The sequence below is a fragment of the Lytechinus variegatus genome, chromosome 15, assembly GCF_018143015.1.
Source record: "Lytechinus variegatus isolate NC3 chromosome 15, Lvar_3.0, whole genome shotgun sequence".
Lineage (NCBI taxonomy): Eukaryota > Metazoa > Echinodermata > Echinoidea > Temnopleuroida > Toxopneustidae > Lytechinus > Lytechinus variegatus.
The window spans coordinates 737,491-762,749 of NC_054754.1; the positions used below are offsets into that span (position 1 = coordinate 737,491).

At 37.5% G+C, this 25,259-nt stretch overlaps 1 protein-coding gene across 4 annotated transcripts in view; it reads right to left on the reverse strand.

Annotated features, from left to right (window-relative positions):
• The window catches only part of LOC121428371 (band 7 protein AGAP004871-like), a 98,896-nt gene that overhangs the window by 18,065 nt on the left and 55,572 nt on the right, over nt 1-25,259 (reverse strand). For all 4 annotated transcript variants that reach the window (XM_041624957.1, XM_041624956.1, XM_041624958.1 and 1 more), the window contains exons 3-8: nt 22,194-22,266; nt 20,778-20,860; nt 11,734-11,937; nt 10,401-10,456; nt 2,851-2,929; nt 612-781 (exon numbers count right to left, since the gene is read on the reverse strand). In XM_041624957.1, the coding sequence (XP_041480891.1) occupies nt 612-781; nt 2,851-2,929; nt 10,401-10,456; nt 11,734-11,937; nt 20,778-20,860; nt 22,194-22,266 (665 nt within the window). The remainder of the gene's footprint in view (nt 1-611; nt 782-2,850; nt 2,930-10,400; nt 10,457-11,733; nt 11,938-20,777; nt 20,861-22,193; nt 22,267-25,259) is intronic.

Consider the following 25,259-nt stretch of genomic DNA (forward strand, 5'->3'; position numbering starts at 1 on the left):
CAAGAAGATCAAATGTCTTGAAAATTGGCCAGCAGTCTCCAGACATGAACATTATTATATCTTAGGCTAAGATTTGATGTCGACGCTGCCGCCGTCACCATAGGAAAGGAGCGCCTATAGTCTGCTATGCAGGCGAGACCAAAATGAAATTCATGCATTTTACATTACATCACATCACATATACGGCAGCTGCTCGCTTATGACATCACAAATCAAAATATTGAAATTCTAATAACTTTCTTAATCTTTAATGGCTTTTCCTCAAAAGCTTCACCGATATTTTTCATTATTTTCTCAGCTGTTTCTACAACAAAATTTTCTTCAGGGTGGACTTCCCCTTCAATGTGTGCCCGCATGTGTCTTGCTTTGGTCTAGCGCGTACAGTCATGCGTCAAGCTCAGCACAAATTTTTCAACATGCTTAAAAAATTGCACCAGCAGATGGCGCCGAATAGATAACATTTGTATAACGCACTTGACGAATGCATTATGTACAATGACGCACACCTCGTGAATGACAATGAACTGGCCAAAACTGCAAAATTTCAATTCACTGGCCGGGTGCCCCTCATGTGACACGCATATGTGACCGGGCCTGTGGGTGTAACTTACTTAAGAAGATCAATGGGCAAAGGGAATATGATGGTGGAGTTCTTCTCAGCTGAGATGGTGTTTAGAGTCTGTAGATATCTAAGTTGTAGAGCAGTAGGTGATTCTGAGATGGTATCAGCAGCTTCCTTTAGGGCTCGTGATGCATTCTGTTCTCCTTCAGCTGCTATCACCTATAGGTTGGAAAGACAAATCTATACATTTAACAGACAGTAAGAAGATCCTCAAAAAGTAGGTTCTCTCATCCAAGTGATATTCTTGAGTAAAAAGGTTCTGCATATTTAATGAGCTGGGTCCAAATCAAACACCTCTTTTTATTTGGCCATTGCCGCTGTAAATATTGAACAATTTTAATGTTTTGCTATCTTTGTAAAGTCTTTCTGGTCATGTGTTTAAATTTTTAAAAGAATTTGTAATTTGTAAGGTGAAACTTTTGATATAAAATCTGAATATAACTATTTTCACCTGACAAAAGTTTTTACACTTATTTCTGATTGAGCTCAAATAATATTTAGATAATGATTAAGCTGAAGATCTAAGCTGTAATATAATAAAAAAGATGTAGTCACTGCTTGTTCAGTGATTGCATTTAAGAATAGACTGGATAAGCATTAGGAAAAGATTGTCATTGATTTTGAGTGATTTTTTATTTTCAAGTGTTTTTCATGGAAGTTTTTGCTGTCCGTGATACCTCGGTCACCCCTCCCTATCAATACAAGTAGTGCATCTTCACCCAATTAAAAGGAGTTACATATTGAGAATGACATTGTGAGAAAGTAGAGATTTTCAGCTTCATGATCAAAACAATTTTTGCACATTTTGCAAAAGAAAAAAGAGGAGAAAGTTCTGAGGCATCTTTTCAGGCCTTAAATTTACTTACTTATTTTATTCAAAAGTAATGACCAATATGAAGGCGTAACATTTACTCTTTCTTTTTTATACTATAACATTCCATTTTACTTGAAGATAAAGAGGTTCAATTATTTGAGAAAGAAAGTCTCAAGATTCATGAGATCTTGAAGGGAGGTGAATTCAGCCACAGGATGATTTGGATGAATTTTATCTATTTACACATTAGCATAGGAACCTAGCTGCAGAATGACTGCAAACCATAGAGGTTCTTTATCTGCCATGCCATAAATAGTCAAATGAAAATAAGAATTGATCATTTATCATCACTTGAGGGATACAACTGTGTCAACAAATTGGGGGAATCTTGTTTGAAAACATGATAAAATGTAAAAGTTTTACCTCATGTAATCTATTACTTCTTCACTTAAATATAAAGTTCACGAAAATGATAGTTATTTTGGAAAGTATCAGAACAAATGAATCCAAAATGACACAATAAGAAAAGAAGATTTCAACTTGGATTCACCATGTGTTTGATGTGAGTGAGACGTTCTTTAGAGATTCAAATTTCAACAGCCCTTACTGAGATCATGCTTTACATGATCCTACATTCAATCATGAATAATATGTACCAACTGTGAACATAACTAATGCGAAAATAAAGAAATGAAAGTTCAATACAAACTTTTATAACAGCCCAACAGACTAATAGGAAAAGTCATTGCTACATGCAGGTTTCTGCCGAACTTCATTCAGGCGAGACACAAAGAAGTGGGGCTATACATCATCAGGTTGTTCATTGCATATGCATGAAGCCATGCATTGAACCATTCATAAAAAATAATGTAAACCTTTAAGATGTCATAACTTTGTAATTATTTCTTCAAATCATATTGTTCTCAGCCTAGAATATTCTTTAAACATACTGACTATGAAAACAAAGAAAACACATGCTGAAAAAATTATTCCCTTTTCAGTGCAATACGATGTGACACTTGTTATGTTATCTTTAACAATTAATTAATGAATGGTTGTTTGTCAAAAAATAGGTTTGTATTAACGAAGGCATTCTAAAAAATTTCTTAATGAAATCTTACAAGTTTTTGTTTATTTCCACTCCTGTCATATCCAAGGCAAGACAAAATTGCCACTCATGCCAATAAACAAAAGCTACTGTTTACAAGTCTCCAATAAATTTCTGATGTGGCTCAAGACATTATTTCTACTAGGACATCATATGCTACATAGTTAGCCTTTTATCATGTTGGAAACCCAGAAATTGTCACTTTCTCTTGAAATCTTATATCCCATTGACTTTTTACATTAAATACTACAAAGCTTTGACAGGCTATGATTGTCTGAACCAAGCCAGCTATTCTTGGAATAATACCTTGGCTCTTGCTTCTCTGGCTGCTTCAGCTTCAGCAGCCATAGCTCTCTGCAGCTGTACAGGCAGGCGGACATCTTTGCTGTAATTAAAATTAGACAAAATATATATTACTTTGTACATAATATTACAAAACACACAACAGTTCTGCAAGAGAGAAATTAGAACCCCAACAAGTAATCCGAGTCAGAATCTTGCTTAGTTTTCATGCTTCCCTACTCTGAATACAGTCCCACTAGTCTTTCCCTCTCTCTCATATACATATATATTAATGAGGCAAAGTGTAATGCACATTTAATTCCAACAGTTTATTTTGAAGTACAAATTTTCGATGTTAGAAACACGTCTTCTTCAGGGAAACAAAAGCTCACATATATATATATGAACAATTTCTGTAATGTCTACGATGGACCTAGCGTCATTCCTGTTGGATATCACATCATGACCTGCCACTGCCTTGGGAGGTTTAGTAACCACACTATCACCTTCAACCTAAAACAATATTCTCGCAGACTTATGAGACTATCGCTTCAATCTTTTCAACGCGAGACCCAGGACCATTCCTCACGGATGTATGAGAGATGCAGTGGGCTGCAGAACCTTTGTACAGACCACCAATTATCTTTGATAAATCTACATCCATGAGCACAACGGTAAATAACACACTTGTCTTCTTTCATACAACAAAAAATTAACATCATTATCGTACATGAATAAGAGGAGGAATGTTGATGGAAATGATGCTGACAACCATGAACGTGATCACTATATTTCTTATAAACGTCATGACTTAAAAAAAAGAGAATGAGATGAACAGATGTGACACTTGTGATGATCCAAATGTGATTACCAAACATAGGGCTACTGTTGTTGATGATGTAAGAGTAAAAGACTTGTGGTAACCATACCCTATTCACAACTCACAAGGCTTCACTGATTGTGCAGCAGCTATGCTGATTACCATGGAAATCTAAGGAAAATGTTCTTCCGCAGAAGGGGTTATCCTGAAGATGTTATAGCAAGTGCTGTACGCAAGGCCTCCAAGTTGACACGTCAGCAAGCTCTTCAGGAGAGAAATCGTCCAAAAACTAAGAGGGTACCCCGTAGGGTACCACTAGTGATAACTCACCGACCCCAGACAGCCGTCTCCAACTCTAACTATATCATTGAAAAAGACCCATCACACTGTAGAAACGTAATGAAATTTATTTTGCTTGTATAATTTACGATTAATCGATTCATTTCACAAAGGTTTTAATGTGCATTGAATATACAGACTCCCAATAATATTCTTTTCCAAGTTGGCTTTTCATTTATATCTCTGTTATTTCCACGTTTATGCTAATGTTTGATTATCTCTGCATGATTAGATGCAAGTTATACATGCTGTTTGGTTTTGTGCAATCATATTTACAGTGGGCCCTTGTCCATTTCTTTAACAAATTATTATCTTTTAGGATATCCTCTTCCATGTCATTCTCTCCATTTCAGCAGGCATATGCCTTTGTATTACCATTTTATAACTTGCATTACACAGATTCAAACTATTTTTCCAATTCATCTATTTGCAAGGTGGTAAGCCTGGATAATAATAATACCAATAATATAGCGCATATCACTGCCAAATGTGTCCCTTTGCGCTTAATTGGATATTATTATCCTGGCTGTAGCCCCGCAACCTTTTATAGCACGATGGCAAGGAATCAAGGAATTTCAAGGAATAAATTCCTGCCAGGTACCCATTTACCTCAACTTGGTCGAGTGCAGCACAATGTGGATACATTTCTTGCCGAAGGAAATTACGCCATGGCTGGAATTCGAACCCACGACCCTCCGTTTCAAAGTCTGAAGACTAATCCACTGGGCCACAACACTCCTTGGATGATGAGGTTTGTGGTAACACCAAGTAAGTTAGTACTGAAAAAAGACTGTTGGCTTTTTCTTTCTGATTATATTCTCCACGATTCAAGCATGTAATCGTTTTATATAATTATTTTACCTTCTATCTTAAAGGGCCTAGTGTTTTGTCCTTTGACAATTATAATTTACATAGTGAATCTTTATTTTATTAGAAGTCAATAAATATTCAGCTGATATTTTGTTTATTTATAAACATTATTCTGATTCTTTCTCTACATGAATTAGATGGCTATATTATTTCATGAGAATGACCAAATTTAGTATCTATCAGGTTTAGAATATTGCTTGAATATTTGGAAGAAACAGAAACTTGATGGAAATGGGTATAGAATGATTAACCACAAGTTACTTTGAAACATAAATTCATGATGCTGGGAGTAAGTTTCAGCAGTAGCCTTCTAAAAATTGTGTCCGACATTTCCATTACCCCATGGTTCGGGCTTGAGTTCCCTCTTCACTCTAGGACTCCAAGGTTACAGTAGAAAATAGATTAATATCTAGCTAATCAATGACCACAGATGGTGTCTATTCCACAGTCTTGTCATTAAATCCATGTATCATCAAACACATCCGTTCACATAAAGTACAATGCCCCAAAATAATGTCATTGCCTATCCCTCATTAGATAGGAATGTGGGCAAGAGCAAAACTAGCTTGTCATCATCAGCTTTGGTTTTCAAATGATCCTGAAATGATTTTCTCATTAAGCAGACTATCATTGGGGATGTTTCACTAAGAATTAAACACATGACTTCCACGTTGTATGCAGTAGGATCACAGAATTGGTATACAGGTGATTTACAAGTCAATACGATAATGCATTATTATGCATGTGTTACATAACTTATAGTACTCTTCATATTAGATCAATCTCAAAATAAGATGCAATTTCATGATTCAATGTAAAATACTATCCAGCAAACAAAGATGCACTCACATTTTTAGAGCAGGATTACTTCTTCATTAAAGCATACTATTGCATGCTTCCACAATGCGCAAGCTCCATGGTCAGATAATAAGCTTTGGCTCTCCTCTTTCAAGCAGACAGTCAACAGGTTAGAATCCTATCCAGGCACATTTTCCTTTAGCCCCCAAAATACCCACATTGTGCTGCACTCAACCCAAGTGAGATGAATGCATACCAGGTAAGAATGATTCCATGAATGCACTCAACCCAGGTGAGATGAATGCATACCAGGTAAGAATGATTCCATGAATGCACTCAACCCAGGTGAGATGAATGCATACCAGGTAAGAATGATTCCATGAATGCACTGAAAGTTGAAAGTGCCAGCCAGGTAGAAATAATAATAGTGCGGATCAGAACAGATTCCCGGAGGGGCCACTTACATTGACGGGTGGATACCATGCGCGACCCAAAAAACACGTAAATAGGGCACGTTACGTACGTAACGTGATAAGGGTGTCAAAAACACCAAAATAATGAAAAAAAGGGTATCTATTTCACTAGGAAAATTACGTGTTTAGGGTCGAATTTGCGGGGATGATAAAACAAAATTCAAATGTTTTATAATGGATGTCCTTTTTGCCCCAACTCTTCGTGTTTAGAGTCCGGTTTGCACGAGGTGTAGAAGATGGGGTCATACTAAACCAAATAAGGTAAAGCCGACGACCGAAGGACCCGTAACAATAAAACATTCCTGTACTTGTTTAGGGTTTCATTTCAGGGAATATTTGCCAAGAGTATCGTTTTGTTTCCAATACTTATTAAGGGTAGGGTTTCACACGCCAATACTTGTTAAGGGGTGCATTTTCAGAATATGGACATTACGTGTTTAGGGTGCTTTTCGAGACCCCATGGTCGCGCATGGTATCCACTTGTGAATGGAAGTGGCCCCCTGGGAACAGATTACATGTAGACGTAAGGTGCTAGGAAAACACATATTAATTATTACTATTGTGACAGGTTGAATTTGAAGACAAATATTAAAAGAGTTGATCAGGAGGAGATGGAGTAAATTCTGACCGATGATAAACTGCCTATTGCACTGGCTATCTACTGAACCATGACATGCTGGCTAAACACTAACCCTGGCCAATCATGTGCTTCATACTTTTGCTCCATATTGGAAGGTAATAACTCATAATAATTGTGATCATATTTAAGTCTGGTATGTTTCACACTCTAAATTTGTATGTAGGTTATATGTGCTGACATTTGTGTGACACTTGTAGTTAGGTCCCATGCATAGAACATGAACACAATATCATTATATTACAGTACTAGAAGTGAGCTATGACAGAAATCTGAACAAGAGTGTCGAAGGTGAGCACAAAATACATCGGCCTGTAACGCGAAAATGGAGTTATTGGTCAAGCAAGAAAAGTGGAAGGTGGCTAATTTACCGTTGACCTTCTGACCTCAAAATCAATAGAATTGCTGGGATCTTTGCTAGTATCATACAAACCAAATTATATGAGCCTAGGTTAAGTCAAAGCGAAGTTATCACATTTACAGGGGCAGCAGAAGGATAGTGTGGTAGGTTTCATGATACACCATGTATCTTTCTTGGGCAAGTGTTGGTCCTGAAAAGGACCACCCAATCTTGATGTTTCGACAAGTGTGTTCTTGTGTTCTTGTCATTCTCCTGAGGACGACAAGAACACACTTGTCAAAAAGTCGAGATTGGGTGGTCCTTTTCAGAACCAACACTTGCCCAAGAAAGATACATGGTGTACCGTGAAACCTACTACACTATTCTTCTTCACCATGGAAACCTTCAGAAGTTATGACAGCAGAAGGGTAAGATGAAAATATGTCCCTGTGACCTTAACCTTTGACCTTTTAACCTCAAAATCGATCGGCTTCCTGGGACATAGGCTAGAATCATACACACCAAATTATATGAGCCTAGGTTAAATTAAACCGAAGTTATTGCATTTAAGGACTGCAGAAGGATAAGATGAAAATATGTCACTGTGACCTTAACCTGTGACTTCGAAATCATTAGGCTTCCTTGGATCCATGCTAGTATCATACACACCAAATTATATGAGCCTAGGTGAAGTTAAACTGATGTTATCGTGTTTACAGTGGAAAAGTTAACGGACAGACGGAGAGGGCGGACGGACGGACGGATGCCAAGCGTGAGACCATAATACGTCCCGTCTAGGACGGGCGTATAAAAATACGCAAGATGAACCATTGCAGTTAACCCTTGATAAACAAATGAAAGGAGATACAGCTGTAAAGAATCCCCTTTCAAATATGCGTAAGTAAAAAGAAAATAACCTGATTCATCGATTTAAGACGCTGTCACACCTTGGCGTTTTAGACAGCGTATGCCCGACGTATGAGGAATTTGGCAAATACGCTGGTGTACGTCGAATACGTTACGGGTAAGTTTTGCATATGTTAAGAGTACGCTAAAACACGCTGGTATACGTCGTCATACGGCAAGGTCGTCGAAAAATTTTGTGCTTGCACAAAATTTTTCGACGTATGCCAGCGTATGGCTCATACGTCCCGCATACGCGGGCCATAAGTTGTAGGCAAGTTACGCGACCGTTGATACGCGTTGACACACGTTACTCGTAAGTTACTCATAAGTCGATGTACGTCGAGATAATGTCCAGCGTACCCTAAAACTTACTTCTAACCTATGAGTAACGTGCTTTGAACGTATGTGTAACTTAACTCCAACGTATATTGACGTATGAAGACGTGCTCCGGACGACCACAAAACTTACTGAACGTGTTTATAACTTACAGCTACCGTATAATGGCGTATTGACAACGTTTATAGGAATTGGTATATAAAGGTGGGGTTCACAGGAGTTTTCTTCGGCATGGCAGTGGTGTTGATACGGTGATGTATCGTGCGGTTATGATTTAAATAGTCGAGGGGCAGCCTTTTTATAGGCTACGGCACGTGTTCGTCAGCGATACGCTGCCGCGCGATATGCGTAAGTTAGGCTATCGTAGGGCATAAGTTCTGTACGCCAGCAATACGCTAAGCATTCGTTGGAATACGTTACTTATAAGTTAACGAAGCGTTTGATATAAGTTACTAATACGTTATGTATACGTCCAACTCGTTATGAATACGCTAAGTATACGCCCAGAGTTGAAAAAAAAAATCAAAGTTCAGCGTATGCCGACGTTTTAGAGAAATTTTGATACGTCGGGCATACGCTGTCTAAAACGCCAAGGTGTGACACCACCTTTACCTCCAACTCATGATCATATCAGAATGGTAGCCCAGTAGTATAGTGCCTGCTTCATGAACGGGAGGGTATAAGTTCAATAACTGGTAAATTAATTCCAGACTTTTAAAAAATGGGACCTTTTTGTCAGGTGCTGTCATAATTGAATGAGAGAGGGTAACATAATAATATTCTTATGTTGTGAAGGGCCTGCTATAGTCTCCAAGCACAGACTCATATTTGACACTTCAATCAATAACAGGTCTAGAGTGAAGACTAGACTACAAAGACTGTTAGTGTCAAATAGATTGATAGCCACAATACATAGTGAATCTAGTCTCACTTCTTCAGACTCTGTATTATGTGAATTGCAAAAAGCAAGTGTCTGTGCCTGTAGACTACGCCTGAACTATTCCTCAAGCTGAAGTAACGACCCTGGGAAATATGATAATTATTATTATTCTTATTATGATTAACACCATCATCATATTTATCATTACATTGAAATGTTTAGAAATTTTAATCTACTACATAGCATGCCATCAAGGAGATGTTTCATTTATGATGAATGAACAATAATAATTTTCAGCAATTAACATTTACACATTTAAATGATGTTAAGAGTAAGACATAATGTTAAAGGAGCAGGTTCACAGGGGTCAATCACGATACATCTGCCTTCAAGCCCACTATTCATACTAAATGAATATCTGATGGTTTGTTGAATGTGAATATGAGAATATATTCCTCTTTGAAATGAAGGTCTTTTCTTCAAGAGAAAAGGTTTCCAGAAGCAGAAAGATGACCATGATTATTTTACTAGACAATAAATCATGTGACACAAATTTTTTACATGATTATACTCCAAAAAGATCTGCCATTTATCCTCCCCAATTTCGTTCTACAAGATAAATGCATGATTACAAAGTGCACGACTTTAGTCCAGGTAAACAATGTAAGCTTATATTACATTTATCACCATGGAAACAACCATCATCAAGTATAATAAATGCTTTTAACACAACCTGCTGTCCATTAACTCATTATTACAAGTAATGGCCATCCACAATAGGATACCTTCTTCACCTGTCTCTTAATGCACGCTAAATCACCACCAAACTCTTTAAACAGAAATGGAGATATGCTTAACCCGTTGCAATAGCAATGCCCATAATCGTTTTACAGCAACATGTCCGGGTAGGTAATTTATAAATCATAAGTTCCCCATGCAATAACTATACTGTAACATCCCTTCTGTCATTATATTATCTCAGTATTCTTTGAATGGATCGATTTATGCATAAAATTGTGAGTTTTTAATTGTTACATTTATGCATATCTTATGGTGTTACACAAATTTGGTACATGTTAGTTAACAACACAAAATAGTTTAGTGGGCCAAGCTATGTTGGATATGTTTGACAAGGGTGTGAGTATACAGAAAAAATGATTGTGTTCATACTTACATTTCGACACGTTCCACTTTGATACCCCAAGGATCTGTAGCCTCGTCCAAACTTGACTGAAAAAAATGAAGAAAAATGTGTTTATACATTCATATGAAATGTTGTGAAGGTATTTATAACTGAGAACATTTATTTCTTAATCCCGAATGCTTTGACATAAGTAGAGCTAAATGAACACCTGAAGCATAGCACAAATAAAATATAAGTTCAGGTAATATGTACTCCTTTGGGCGTATCTATCTAATTTAAGGGGTGAGGAGCATATACCCCAATCACCACTTTCAACAGGTGTTAAAAGTCATACAAATTAAAGAGGAAGAAAAGTGGAAGGTGGCAAGTTCACCTTTGACTTTCTGACCTGAAAATCAATAGGCTTCCTGGGATCTATGCTAGTATCATACACACCAAATTATATGAGCCTAGGTTAAGTTAAACTGGAGTCATCACATTTACAAGGAAAAGTTAACGGACGACGGACACTGAGCATGATACTATAATACGTCCGGTCTAGGATGGGCATATAAAAAAGGCCACTGATCATTTCAATCTACACGTAAATGAACAAGCAAAGAAAGCAATTGGGTAAGAAAATAGTGGTTAGCAGGGGTGTGTGAGCCAAGTTGAAAGTAGGGGGGGGGGGGGGCACTGGAATAAACGGTACCTTTTCTTTCAGAAAGAGCACTATCATAAAACAAAGAAAAAATGACTAATCTATGTATTGTAATTAGCCAGAAAAATTGAGGAGGCTAGATTTAAACAGAAAAGACTGGGCGTGGCTAGTACGTAGCAAGGATATTAAACGGATGTTCATCGGAATGGAATTGGATGACAGCGCCTAAGGGATTATAGTGATTGTGAAGCTAAGTCAGTACGACAAAAACAATGAAAGAATAGACCCTTTTTTCAACTTATAACCTTGTTTATTATAATTGAGTTGGTCTAATTTAAGTTTAAGTAATAAGAATGAAAATGGCAGAGGTAAAAATGGCAAAGGTAAAAATGGGAGATGTAAGAAAGAGACTCATAAAATCAATAATAGCAATTCTTCTTATTCGGGAAAATAAAACATTGTTTTAACATTCTAATGAGGATATCAAAATATGTCATTCACCTGAATACATACTACATGTAGTACATGTAAGTGAGTGACAATCAAGGGTTACCTCATATACCAACAAGGAGAATTTTGTGAAATTAAGCGAAAGTTAACATTATCATAACTTCTTATTTTACACCTTACGTTGATAAAATTTTCAGCATTAGGCTTGATTGTTTACCATTTTTATTCAAATCAAGTGTTTGTTTGGGTGGTTAAATCTTTTGGAAGAAATACCTGCATGAAATGACTGATACCCTCTCTATCTGAGAGGATTTCTGATAGGTTCTTGGTTCCAAGTACGTTACGTAGGGTGGTCTGAGCAAGGAGTCTGGTTGAGGCATTGGCATCTTCTACATTAGCAATGCTGATGGTTGCATTCTGTACGCGATAGTAAACGACTGCATCCACTGATACTGTCACACTGTCTTTGGTGAGAATCTTTGAAATGGGAAAGAAAAAAGAAAAGAAAATTGATTGTTTATTCAATTAACCATGCACCTTTGCATTGAATCATTTTGGAGAAGTGTATTTTCTGTGCATTTTCACTAATTCTGAGATAGTTCTTGTTCTGTTACAATCTCCAGACCACTGTGCAGTGCATTCAAGGAATGCCAGGTACACATTAATTTCACCTGAGTTGAGTGCTACACAATGTGGGCAAATTTCCTGTTGAATGAAAACATGCAATTCAAAATGTCCGTCAATCCAGAAGATCAACCATTAGAGACATATTTTAATAAAGAATGGAGTGATTAGGTTATGTTTCACTTCCTACCAGTTTTAATCACTTTATTTGCTTCTAACCGGATATGTACGTATTTCAAGATGGCGGCTAATGAAAATGATCCGCCATTTCAACTAAACGAGCTAGTATGTCACACATCACAATTCAATCATTTCCCTCCAAATTTGAATGGTCTATAATGCTTACAAACAGGAGATATGTTTCATAATACAATATTTTACGGCAGTCATTTTTTAGTTCAAAATGGAGGATAAAGACTTGTTCATTCAATATATCATCAGAAACTTAATTTCTTATATAGGAAAATACTGACATATGGGACAGCTGCTTCCACATGACAGCACAAAATCAAATCTTTAATGATTCATAAGTCTCTTTGATGGAATTCCTCAAAACTTTACCAATATTCAGCACATTACAAATCTTGCCATAAGATCAGTCAGTCATGTGATAAAGGAAAGTTTACTTATCAATCATCACTCCCGGTCATCGCTTTATTATTATTATTATTATCATTATCATTACTTATTATTTGTAATAATAGGGCCCATTAGGCCCAAAGCGCTTACAATGAATTAATTAAATGTAATATTTTAACAAGTGGAATGCCTCTGGCCATCTCACCTGCATCACGCGGTTCAATATAGCAGCAGTGCTGACTTTGAAAACTACTCTAACTCGCACAAGATGTTCAGTGATACATGGTTACTCTTATGTCCACTTTTTATGAACTAGACCAATAAACTTACAGAGATATGATGGCTATTCAACAAAAAAACCCAATATGACCAAAGTTCATTGACCTTACATGACCTTTGACCTTGATCATGTGACCTGAAACTCGCGCAGGATGTTCAGTGATACTTGATTACTCTTATGTCCAAGTTTCATGAATCAGATCCATAAACTTTCAAAGTTATGATGGTAATTCAACAGATACAACCAATTCGGCCAAAGTTCATTGACCTTTGACCTTGGTCATGTGACCTGAAATGGGCACAGTCTGTTCAGTGATACTTGATTACTCTAATATCCAAGTTTAACGAACTAGACCAATAAACTTTTAAAGTTATGATGGTAATTCAACAGATACCCCCAATTCGGCCAAAGTTCATTGACCCTAAATGACCTTTGACTTTACTCATGAGACCTGAAACTTGCACAAAATGTTTAGTGATGCTTGATTACTCTTATGTCCAAGTTTCTTGAATCAGATCCATAAACTTTCAAAGTTATGATGGTAATTTCAATTAAATTCAATTCAATTCTTTTATTTCATTTCCATTTAAAACATAATACAAAGTAATATAAAACAATACAAATCAAGTACAATTTTACAGAAGGGCATTCTTACTTCATAAAAAAACAACAGTATAATATAGAGCATAAATGGAAATAGAAATTCAACAGATACACCCAATTCGGCCAAAGTTCATTGACCTTTGACCTTGATCATATGACATAAACTCATGCAGGATATTCAGTGATACTTGATTAACCTTACGTCCAAGTTTCATGAACTAGGTCCATATACTTTCTAAGTTATGATGACATTTCAAAAACTTAACCTCAGGTTAAGATTTTGATGTTGATTCCTCCAACATGGTCTAGGTTCATTGACCCTAAATGACCTTTAACCTTGGTCATGTGACATGAAACTCTAAAAGGTTGTTCAGCAATACTTGATTAACTTTATGGCCAAGTTTCATGAACTAGGTCTATATACTTTCTAAGTTATGATGTCATTTCAAAAACTTATTAGGTTAAGATTTGAAGTTGACGCCGCTGCCGTCGGAAAAAGCGGTGCCTATAGTCTCACGCTGCTATGCAGGTGAGACAAAAACTACAATGTACGAAAGAGATGAGTTTTTATTGACTTTTTGAAAATTGCTAATGATGGAGACTGTCTAATTATTAGTGGCAGGTCGTTCCAGGATTTTGAAGCCGACACCGTAAAAGTTCTGTCACCAGCTAATGTACAAGTTAATGAATATGTGAGGCAAAGGTAATCACTGGCCGACCTACATGTAAAGTGCTCTAGTTGGTGTATACAGATTCAAGCAGTAACTTAAATAGTACTGTGGAGCCTGTTTATTCAGTGTTTTGTAGACAATCAAGAGTAATTTGAACGTAATTGTCTGTTTAAAAGGAAGCCAGTGAAAAGAATTAAAGAGTAGTCGGGAAGGATGATCTCGGGAAACCTGTCAAATTAATCGTGCTGCCCAATTTTGTAGTCGTTGAATACAGATTAATTGATTAGAGGGAATTGTAGAAAGGAGCCCATTGCAATAATTGATACAGGACAGATCCAATGAACGAACGGCATTGTGACAGGCAGACTGGTCAATGAACCTTCTGATTCTAGAACCAATGAACGAACGGCATTGTGACAGGCAGACTGGTCAATGAACCTTCTGATTCTAGAACCAATGACCGAAAGGCATTGTGACAGGCAGACTGGTCAATGAACCTTCTGATTCTAGAACCAATGAACGAACGGCATTGTGACAGGCAGACTGGTCAATGAACCTTCTGATTCTAGAACCAATGAACGAACGGCATTGTGACAGGCAGACTGGTCAATGAACCTTCTGATTCTACAACCAATGAACAAACGGCATTGTGACAGGCAGACTGGTCAATGAACCTTCTGATTCTAGAACCAATGAACGAACGGCATTGTGACAGGCAGACTGGTCAATGAACCTTCTGATTCTACAACCAATGAACAAACGGCATTGTGACAGGCAGACTGGTCAATGAACCTTCTGATTCTACAACCAATGAACGAACGGCATTGTGACAGGCAGACTGGTCAATGAACCTTCTGATTCTACAACCAATGAACAAACGGCATTGTGACAGGCAGACCGGTCAATGAACCTTCTGATTCTACAACCAATAAATGAACGGCATTGTGACAGGCAGACTGGAATGAACCTTTTGATTCTACAACCAATGAACGAACGGCATTGTGACAGGCAGACTGGTCAATGAACCTTCTGATTCTAGAACCAATGAATGAACGGCATTGTGACAGGCAGACTGGTCAATGAACCTTCTGATTCTAGAACCAATGAACGAACGGCATTGTGACAGGCAGACTGGTCAATGAACCTTCTGATTCTAGAACCAATGAACGAACGGCATTGTGACAGGCAGACTGGTCAATGAACCTTCTGATTCTAGAACCAATAAATGAACGGCATTGTGACAGGCAGACTGGTCAATGAACCTTCTGATTCTAGAACCAATGAACGAACGGCATTGTGACAGGCAGACTGGTCAATGAACCTTCTGATTCTACAACCAATGAACGAACGGCATTGTGACAGGCAGACTGGTCAATGAACCTTCTGATTCTACAACCAATGAACAAACGGCATTGTGACAGGCAGACTGGTCAATGAACCTTCTGATTATAAAACCAATGAACGAACGGCATTGTGACAGGCAGACTGGTCAATGAACCTTCTGATTCTACAACCAATGAACGAACGGCATTGTGACAGGCAGACTGGTCAATGAACCTTCTGATTCTACAACCAATGAACGAACGGCATTGTGACAGGCAGACTATGGTCAATGAACCTTCTGATTCTAGAAAGGTTCCTTAAATAAAAAGTCACTGTGCTACAGATATGAGAGATATGGTACAACATTGACATGCGGGAATCAAATATGACACTGTAGTACGCACGTCTGTGCAACTCATAAGCTACATGTATATTGTGAGCAAGTAGCAGAGTGCGATCGGAAAGAGCGCCAGCTACGGCAGAGGACCGTCCAGAGCAGTGTTTTCTCATGGCTTCGAGTCGTTACGACGTACCTCTTGAATCGTTGGAAATCCTAAATCCCGTCGAGTTATACGGAAGTTTTGGATCAATTTTTGGACAGCGTGTGTTCGAGTGATCGCCACCTGGCCAACCTTGGGCACGTTTGGGGTGTTTCGAGCTACGGGGAGGACTTTATTTTCATCCTACTTTTTCGTTTGTACATTCATATTTCGCGGTGCATATAATACAGGGGCCCATGACTCGGACATTGACTCTCTCACATACCGGTTCACTAACCGCCATACTTCATCTCTTGCGTACGTCCATATCCGCGGAGCGAGCCTCTACGCAGTCGGTTGGCCGCTGCAACGCTTCCACCGTACACTGGCCTGGATTGACTGCGGAGCTGAGCCCTCCAGATTCAACTTAGACTTCGCTACGGAGCTGCCGTCGGCGTATCCTTTCTCTGCCTTAGAGCAAGTCGGGACTCAACAGCTCAGTCAGATCAGCTAGTGGACTTGCTCGAAGCCGTCTCTGCACAAGAACCAGGTGAGACTCAGTCATCTGAGAGCTTAGGTCCTACAACTTCATCAGTTTATGCTCACTGCTCACACAGATTCTTTTGTATTCAGATTCTTTTGTACACAGATTCTTTTTGTATTCAGTCATGTCAGTGCAACGTCGTAGTGCAGGATTGTTATGATACCTTTTCTATTCTTACTGTAAAATATTATTTATCGTAGACTTTGCCCAACTGCGGTCTACGTATACAACAATTGGCGTAGTCGGCAGGATTGTTATGATACCTTTTCTATTCTTACTGTAAAATATTATTTATCGTAGACTTTGCCCAACTGCGGTCTACGTATACAACAACACCAAGGTTTTGTATTATTTCTGTTGGTCTAATGAGTGTACCATCAACCTCAAGTTGAACATTTGGAAGATTGCGCAAGTTATAAGAAGAGGCCGCAACAAAAAAAATCACTTTTTTGTCATTTAGTTTTAGCTTATTCACTATCATCCACTGTCTTATATCTGATATACAATTCTGGAGTTTAACCACTGCATTATTTAGAGCTCCAGGAGTCTTCGGATCAAAAGAAACATATAATTGTATGTCGTCAGCATAAAAATGAAAATTGATACAGTGATTTCGGATGATATCACCAACTGGAAGAGTATATATTGAGTAGCCTAAGGGTCCGACTATTGACCCCCGATGGAGTCCAATTTCTAGAGTTATGGAATTTTACAATGTGCCATAAATATCGACTTGCGAAGTCCATCCAGACAGATATGATTGGAACCAGGATAAGACTGTGGACCTAATTCCTATTCTATTGTATAACCGAGATATGAAAATGTTATGATCTATTGTGTCAAACGCGGCAGATAAATCTAACGGCACACATCCGGCTCCCGCAACCACCAATGAGTATGTGTTTTATTATTCTTATCATTATTTTTTTTGTATTGAGTAGTTTTTATTGACAACTTCAATTCATATACAAAATGAAATACGTATAACAAATAGAAGTTGGATGTCTTTACAAATTGATGCACACCTTGACAACTCATAAATTGTACTTCATTTTCTTCATCATCTTCCAATACATAATTATAAATCATTACCAATGCTAATCGATGTTTATAAGTTTTTTCGTTCCAACTTCGATAGATAATCGTTTACTCTTGATACCGATATCTTTTAACTTACTTTCAATTTCAATTTGTGCTTTTGTAGACATGGTACACAAAATCTATTGATTTATAGTCCGCTATCTTCAAAATTCTTATTGGTCGGGCGCTATTGGTCGATAACTCCAGCGCGATCGGCCGCGCCCCGCATTCAAGTTCCCCCGCGCTGGCATTGCTTAGGAGGTTTATAACGAACGATCCCATTGGTTGATTTAACGTCATTGCATTAAATCGTTGAGCAGTAATTCGGAATTACGTTGTGTAGTAATTATTCAATACACAACGTAAATAATTTCGTCGTGTCGTAAATTGAATTACGACACGACGTATATCCGTGTTTTTGACGGTCTCCTGCTTCCATGTAAGTTAATAAGACCACTGATGGGTATGTTCCATCCAATCTCCTGCAGGATAAACACGTAGTGTTGGTGCAAAAAAGTACATCCTTTATAAAGTATCTTTTATACCCTCGCAAATTGGACCGTAAACATGTAGCTTTCCTAGCGAAACAGATGTATATCCTTTTTTTCATTTTTTAGTGTTTTTGACACCCTTATTACGTTACATACATACAAAACGTGCTTATGTTGAAAAAGAGATCCTTTTTACATGTTTTTTTGGTTGCGCATGGTATCTACTCGTCAATAGAAGTGGCCCCCTGGGATAGGAAAGAATCACTATAATCATGCTCTTTCAAAAAATGTACCTTAAAATATGTGAGTCTCCTCCCTATTAAAACAGGGCAATTTCCTATGGCGGAGCTTCTTTGTGCTCTGAAAAAGGTGCAAGTTTCAAAGTTGTTTAGCCCGATAACATTCCTGCTGTTATGTGGAAGAGTCATCTATCTCACGAAACTCTTCTCAAATTCTGTAATGAGACTCTAAATGACAATAAGCCCAAAGCTTTCTCTTTGTCAACCATTATACCCATTCTAAAGAAAGGGGATCTTTTATCACCATCAATCTATAGAGGTATAACATCATCCCTGATTGGAGCTGAAGATTCAATGCTTCTTAATTCCATATGTTGATCCAATATGAAGGAAAAGCCAAAATAGATCCATTCCTCCCATATTCTCTCAATAAGGCGAATCATTGAAGAACTGAGAATATCTGGTGAATAAGGTTCTATCATCTTCCTTGATTTCTCAAATAGCATTAACCATATAATGCAATATGATTGAAATTCTTTTCAAATTATGGTATCCCAAATGAATACAAGCATATTGATGTAATTTATACAGATCCACTTTCTTTTGTTCTAAGTGTAGATGAACATACTGAACAGTTTTTGACAAATTCTTTAAATCTTCAGCTTGACGGCACCCTTTCTATTTGTAAGTCTATAATCATGACTAAAATCATGATTCTGCAGTATCACATTGCATTTAGTCAAAAGTGAAATAACGTCTCTAAATTCACGAACATGAAACATGGAAAAAGGGGCATTTGGAAAGAAGTTTCTGTAAAATCACGAAGGAAAAAAGTTGTATAAACGCAATCGTGATTTAAATCATGATTCTATGACGTCACTGTCAGGCTACTTTCGGTTTGACTTTTGCCAAGCTCAAGGGGCGCACTATGCACAGTGTATGTACATATGTGCTATGCATGCATTTCTTGCACGTGCATTTAACTTCAAGTTCTGTATTGGTCATCGCATCTTCCACTGCTTTTCATTTTTGTCCTATCTTCAACTTAAAGTTCTAGTACCTTAAGTAACTGGACAGACTGAGTGGAGCCGGACAATAGCTCCCGATGCTATATAACCCGTACGCAGCAGCGTCTTTGCTCATTGCCTGACGAAGTCTAGCAGCTTGCAGACGAAACGACGCTTTCCCACTACGTTTGATCCATCGTGAGACAACTGGTTAATTCTACTACTCAATGATCAGTTATTGTTATTGAGTTAGTTGTGTGGAGCGTTGTGGCCCAGTGGATAAGTCTTCTGACTTTGAAACAGAGGGTCGTGGGTTCGAATTCCAGCCATGGCGTAATTTCCTTCTGCACAACATTTTATCCACATTGTGCTGCACTTGACCCAGGTGAGGTGAATGGGCACCCGGCAGGGTTAATTCCTTGAGCGCTGAATGGCAGCTCAAGCTAAAGCCGGGGTAATAATAATAACAATGCGCCTTGGAATAGAATATTTCTACATAGATGGCGCTATATAAATGCCTACTATTATTATTATTATTATTAACATTGTCAATTTTAAATTGGATCTACGCTGAAATACACTTCCGAACACCATTTTCTATAAACCGACAAGATGAATTACAGAAGTAAACAAAATGAGGAATAACATTATGAATCCTGGAAGCAAAATATTGATTTTTCGAGAGCCGACACATGCGCAAAAAGTTATACTTCCTCTGTCAAACTGTGCACTGTGACGCGCACTAGATTGGCCCAAATTCAAGGAGAAACAGCAGTATGAAGGTCATCTAAATGCTGATCCTGTGGCATTGTGATTCATGGTTGTGTTTCATATCATGATTCTGGCTTGAGGTCAGCTGTAGTAGATTACATTATAAGATATTCATTATATTCTGTAAGAACAAAGGAATGGACACTAGGTCTACACATCAGAACCAACAAATTATTTTATAGTATGCTGATGATATAGCATTGACTAATGCTCTGTTGAAGGATGCACAAGAACTACTTTGTGCAGTAGAGGATGCATCTGCTAAGTTTGGCCTCTTCTTGAATTCCCCAAAGACCGAGGACATGACATTTAACAAAGCTCATCATCAAGCATCAATATTGAAAAGGAAATGGGCCAAACCTAAAGAAGTGAATGATTTCAAGTATTTAGTTTCATACATATGTGACTCAAGAAAAGACTATCTAGGAAACTCTTGCATTGAATACATTTTGGAATCAATATTTCTCTGCCAACATTTTTTTGTTTAGAGCCGCATATGTAGAAAGTATCCTTTTGTATGGTTCAAAAAAATGAACAATCAAGAAGTCCTTAAGATGGCACATATACTCGACTTTTAATGAGGGAACAAATTATTAGTTGAAGAGATCCCCACCCCTCCTCCTTACCTCTTGAGGGGGTACATCAAAAGAAACAGTTCTAAGATCCACCTTTGTGTAGCTCTCAATGCAAGGCAGAATCAAGAAAATACCTGTTAAAGATAAAAATTACAATCAGAGGAGAAATATTTATTACTTACTTTTTGAAAATTTTATCAATATTGCATAAACCAACCTTCATGTCAGAAATGCATTTAGTATTCTCACCAACATGTCCCTCGTGAGGTAAGCTAAGTCTTTGCATCTTTATTTTTATGTAATAAAAAAAAATGCAACCTTATAATCATTAATTCAAAAGGACAAAATCATGTAAGTAGAGGATAATTATGCCAAAGATGATCAGTCACAAGTAAAAGATCATTAGTCACAAGTGGTCAATATTATAGGAAGTGCTTCAATCCTTCTGACATATATCACCCCTTAAATCATCAGACATTATTTTTTTAATACCATCGTGGCGCTAGGGCTTCAAGTGACCCTTGCCCCTCCTGTACTACAAGTTACCCACTTAGTTTTATCAACATTAAAGGGATGGTCTGGACTAATAAATAGAGTAGAATTAATAGAGATAATAAATAACAAAGTTATTGAATTTTAAAGTTTAGCAATATTTTGTGAAAACGGTCATCATGAGTATTCATTAGGTGGGCTGATGTCACATCTCCACGTGTTCTTTTGTATTTTATTATATGAAATAAGGTTTATTCAAATTTTTTTCCTCCAAGAACTAGAAAAATTAGATTGACAGCTGATTTAATGCATTAGATATTTATTGCTGCAACTTATTTCATTATAAGGGAGACATATTATTCACACTAAGTATGGAATAATGAAAAAAATAAGATTTTATGTAATAACATAACAAAACGGAAAGTAGAGATGTGACATCATCAGCCCACCTAATGAATATTCATGATGGCTTTTTACACAAAATATTGCTAAACTTTAAAAATTCAATAACTTTATTATTTGGTATCCGATTTTGATGAAATTTTCGGCATTTTGCTCAGTGAATTCTACTCTATGCATTAAGATATAAATATTTTCAGCCTGGACCACCCCTTTAAGTTTTGTTCATTTCTTGTCTCCCTAAATCTTATACCAAACGAAATGAAGTTTCACAGAAACTGCCTGCACCTGACAAATGGCTAGAAAATTCTTTTAATTCCTCTGCCTGTATTACAAAAAAAAAATTACTTATCCCTTGTTGCCTCGTTGCACTCAAATAAAAGACATGAAAATTCAGAGAAAATGTACTATTATACCCAGGCATTCTGTAATGTGATATGCATTCTCTTGAAAATGTGAGCACGAGTGGCAAACATCTCTCGCCCCCGCTCAGTGCAAGTATAGTTGACTTTTGTATTAAGTACATTGTACAGCACCAGACATAGATATTGATGTAAGAAAGTGTGTGAGTCTTACCAGGGCCTTTAGCACCTCCAGCGAGAAGCCGACCTAATCTAAAAATAACTGCTCTCTCATACTCCTGGACAACCTGCCATAGGAAAAACAAGGATAGAAATGTCAATAGTGTTGTCATTTACATTATGATAATGATAAATACATAACACACATGATTATGAAATGTACTTTGATGAAATGTACTTTGATGATTGTGGAATATGAATATATCAATTACATTATGATAATGATGGTCCAGCACAAATAAATAACACACAAGGTCACAATTACACAAGATACCATTGTAAACTCTTCTCTAATACATGGCTGAGGGCCAGGCTAGTCTAGATCAGGTGGAAATTTATCAGAGCTGAGGGCCAGGCCAGTCTAGACCAGGTGGAAATTTATCAGAGCTGAGGGCCAGGCCAGTCTAGACCAGGTGGAAATTTATCAGAGCTGAGGGCCAGGCCAGTCTAGACCAGCTCGGGGCCCCCGTTTCATAAAGGACTTGCAACTGCTGTAACTTTGCCATTAAGGCAACTACCATGAAAACAGGGCCCAGCAGCCAATCAAAATCAAGGTTACCATGGTAGTTGCCATAATGGCAAAGTTACAACAGTTGCAAATCCTTTTTGTAATGGGGCCCCAGGTGGCCATTTACCATGGTAGTTATCACATTATGCTAAGGTCATTTTACAGATTGAACATATCAATTGTGAAAAAAAAAAATTCATGATACTATACAACTTGATACTTTATTCCAAATCCTGTAGTTTTCTTGTGTTGGTTACTGGCCCTTTCACAATTTTTTTCTGGTGTTACACGATCACATGGTGTCTGCAAGCATTCGCATGGTAGGTAATTGCACGAACCTGGAGTGGATCACAACTGGTCGCATCTGATCTTTGAACATTGTCAAAATCCAATGCGATCAATTCACTCACATCAGATCAAACGACAAGTTGTGCTATTGTCATGCGAGTGTTTTTTCAACATTGCATGACTTTATGCAAGAGTTGGCATGGTTATGCAACATTTCAATATGAGCTAGTGACCTATAAAGACTAGTCTTGTGTTTGGGTACAAGAATATATCGAGATCTCAGTGCATTAACCGCCCTCATGTATATACTGCACCCCACAGACAATTCCCTCACAATCTTCATAAGATATGAAACAATTCAGATAGTAGATCCTAAAATTAAACACAAGCATCATACAGAGCCCAATGTTACCTTGATTAATTTCCAGACACGAAAGCAAACACTCTACATCTTGCCTTAGCGATGTCAAACTTGACAATGACTATCAGTCATATTGTTAAAGGAGGTTTACAACACATCACTATAGCACGTATACTCACATCAATTTCATTCAATTGTACGAGCAATTGCACTGCTTCATGTCCACTCTCAACACAATGCAATGATAATAATAGCCAGCTCTTTTATGATGCACAACACACAATAAGCTTCATAAAATATAAAGAAAAAGATGTGGAGCAACTATTAAGAAAAGTGTGAAACCAGTCACTGCAACACTATCATGTGAACACATGGCCACTATGCAAACACATGCAACTAACTAGGTTATACTGGTGGTCGCTTTTGTTGTACGATAGCTGTTGCAATTGTCAAAGCCTTTCTGATAAATAGTGATTGATGCCTGTTACAGCCTACTGTTTGTCCAAATGGTCACAGAATAGTTGAAGGTGCTTAAGTAGTAGGCAGGCTATCTGTCAAATCTTTTTATAATGTTTAATTATTGAAGCTACTATCAGCACACTATTACATTAACAAATGAAGTAATAAACAACAGAAGTGCCTAGCTTAAACAATGAATTAGAGCACAGAGAGCTTTCTGGTATCTAGCTTTTAATGTGAAATGAAGCTTATATAGACCCAGATACATTTATCTGAGCACAATACGGGTTGTAATTGGTTGACCCCCCCATAAAACCCCCCACAAATCTTTGTCTAGGGGGGGGGGGCACTCAACTGTATTGCTGTACACGTGCACGACCAATCACGCTTGTAACAAATTAATTTAGGTTGTCAAAAGAGATAAAATTGGGCAAAAAGAGTACGGTTGTGGGGTAAAATAAGTATATTCTTTACAGGTTATAGGCTACTTGTTGAGGCAAAATTGTGAAAAATGCATGTGAAATTACTTGAATATGGTATAGCTTTGACCAAAGGATAAAATTAATTTAGGGAGGGTTTGTAAAAGCTGTGGTCACCCATATGTACAGCAATATCTACCGTTTACTCAATGACTCGGCTTTAGGGTTTGATATGCTAGCCCATGCTAGCTGTGCTCAACACTGCAAATTAATGCTGTGTAAAACGAGCCGTGTTGAACATGACTTTTTTATATTCGCCGAAATCATGGGTTTCAACCCACAAGCCAAATCAGACTCACCTATTTTTTTCGTGTGAATTAAAACAGAAAGCTATGTCGAACCCGCATAACTTTTCCGTTCGTGATCCACGGGCCATGTTGAACTCGCCTTTTTTGCTTCATTATAAATGGGATCACAGGTGCCCTCTTAGCGGCGTTCAACCCTGATTGAGCACTGGTGCCGAGTCGTGTGTAAACGTGGTAATAGTGAAGTGACCCCCCCTGGGTCTTTGGCACTGGAAATGTGTGAAAGACTATGCATACATGCTGCTCTGAATGGATACATGTAGTGTTAACCCTTGTTGATGCCTGAATGTGTAAGTGAAAATAAACTTCCTTTCCAGGAGTTGAACCTACAAGTTACCTCATTCAAAATAGTAGTATACAGCTGATTCCTCCACTTACAATTAAGGAGCATGTTATTATTATAAGCTCATATATGTGTATCCTTCACTTTAAACGGGTACTCAAGGCTAAAAATGATATAATTTAAACAGAATAAGAAAAATAAGTCAAATAAAAATCCTGAAAATTTGATTAAAAATTGCACAATAATTGAAAATGTTAAGATTTGCACTTTTTTGTATTCGATTATATCAAATTATGTTTATGAAAAATATGTCCTCTACGAACTAAAAAAATGGATAGAAAACTTATTTGATGCATTGGATATTTATTGCTTGAGCTT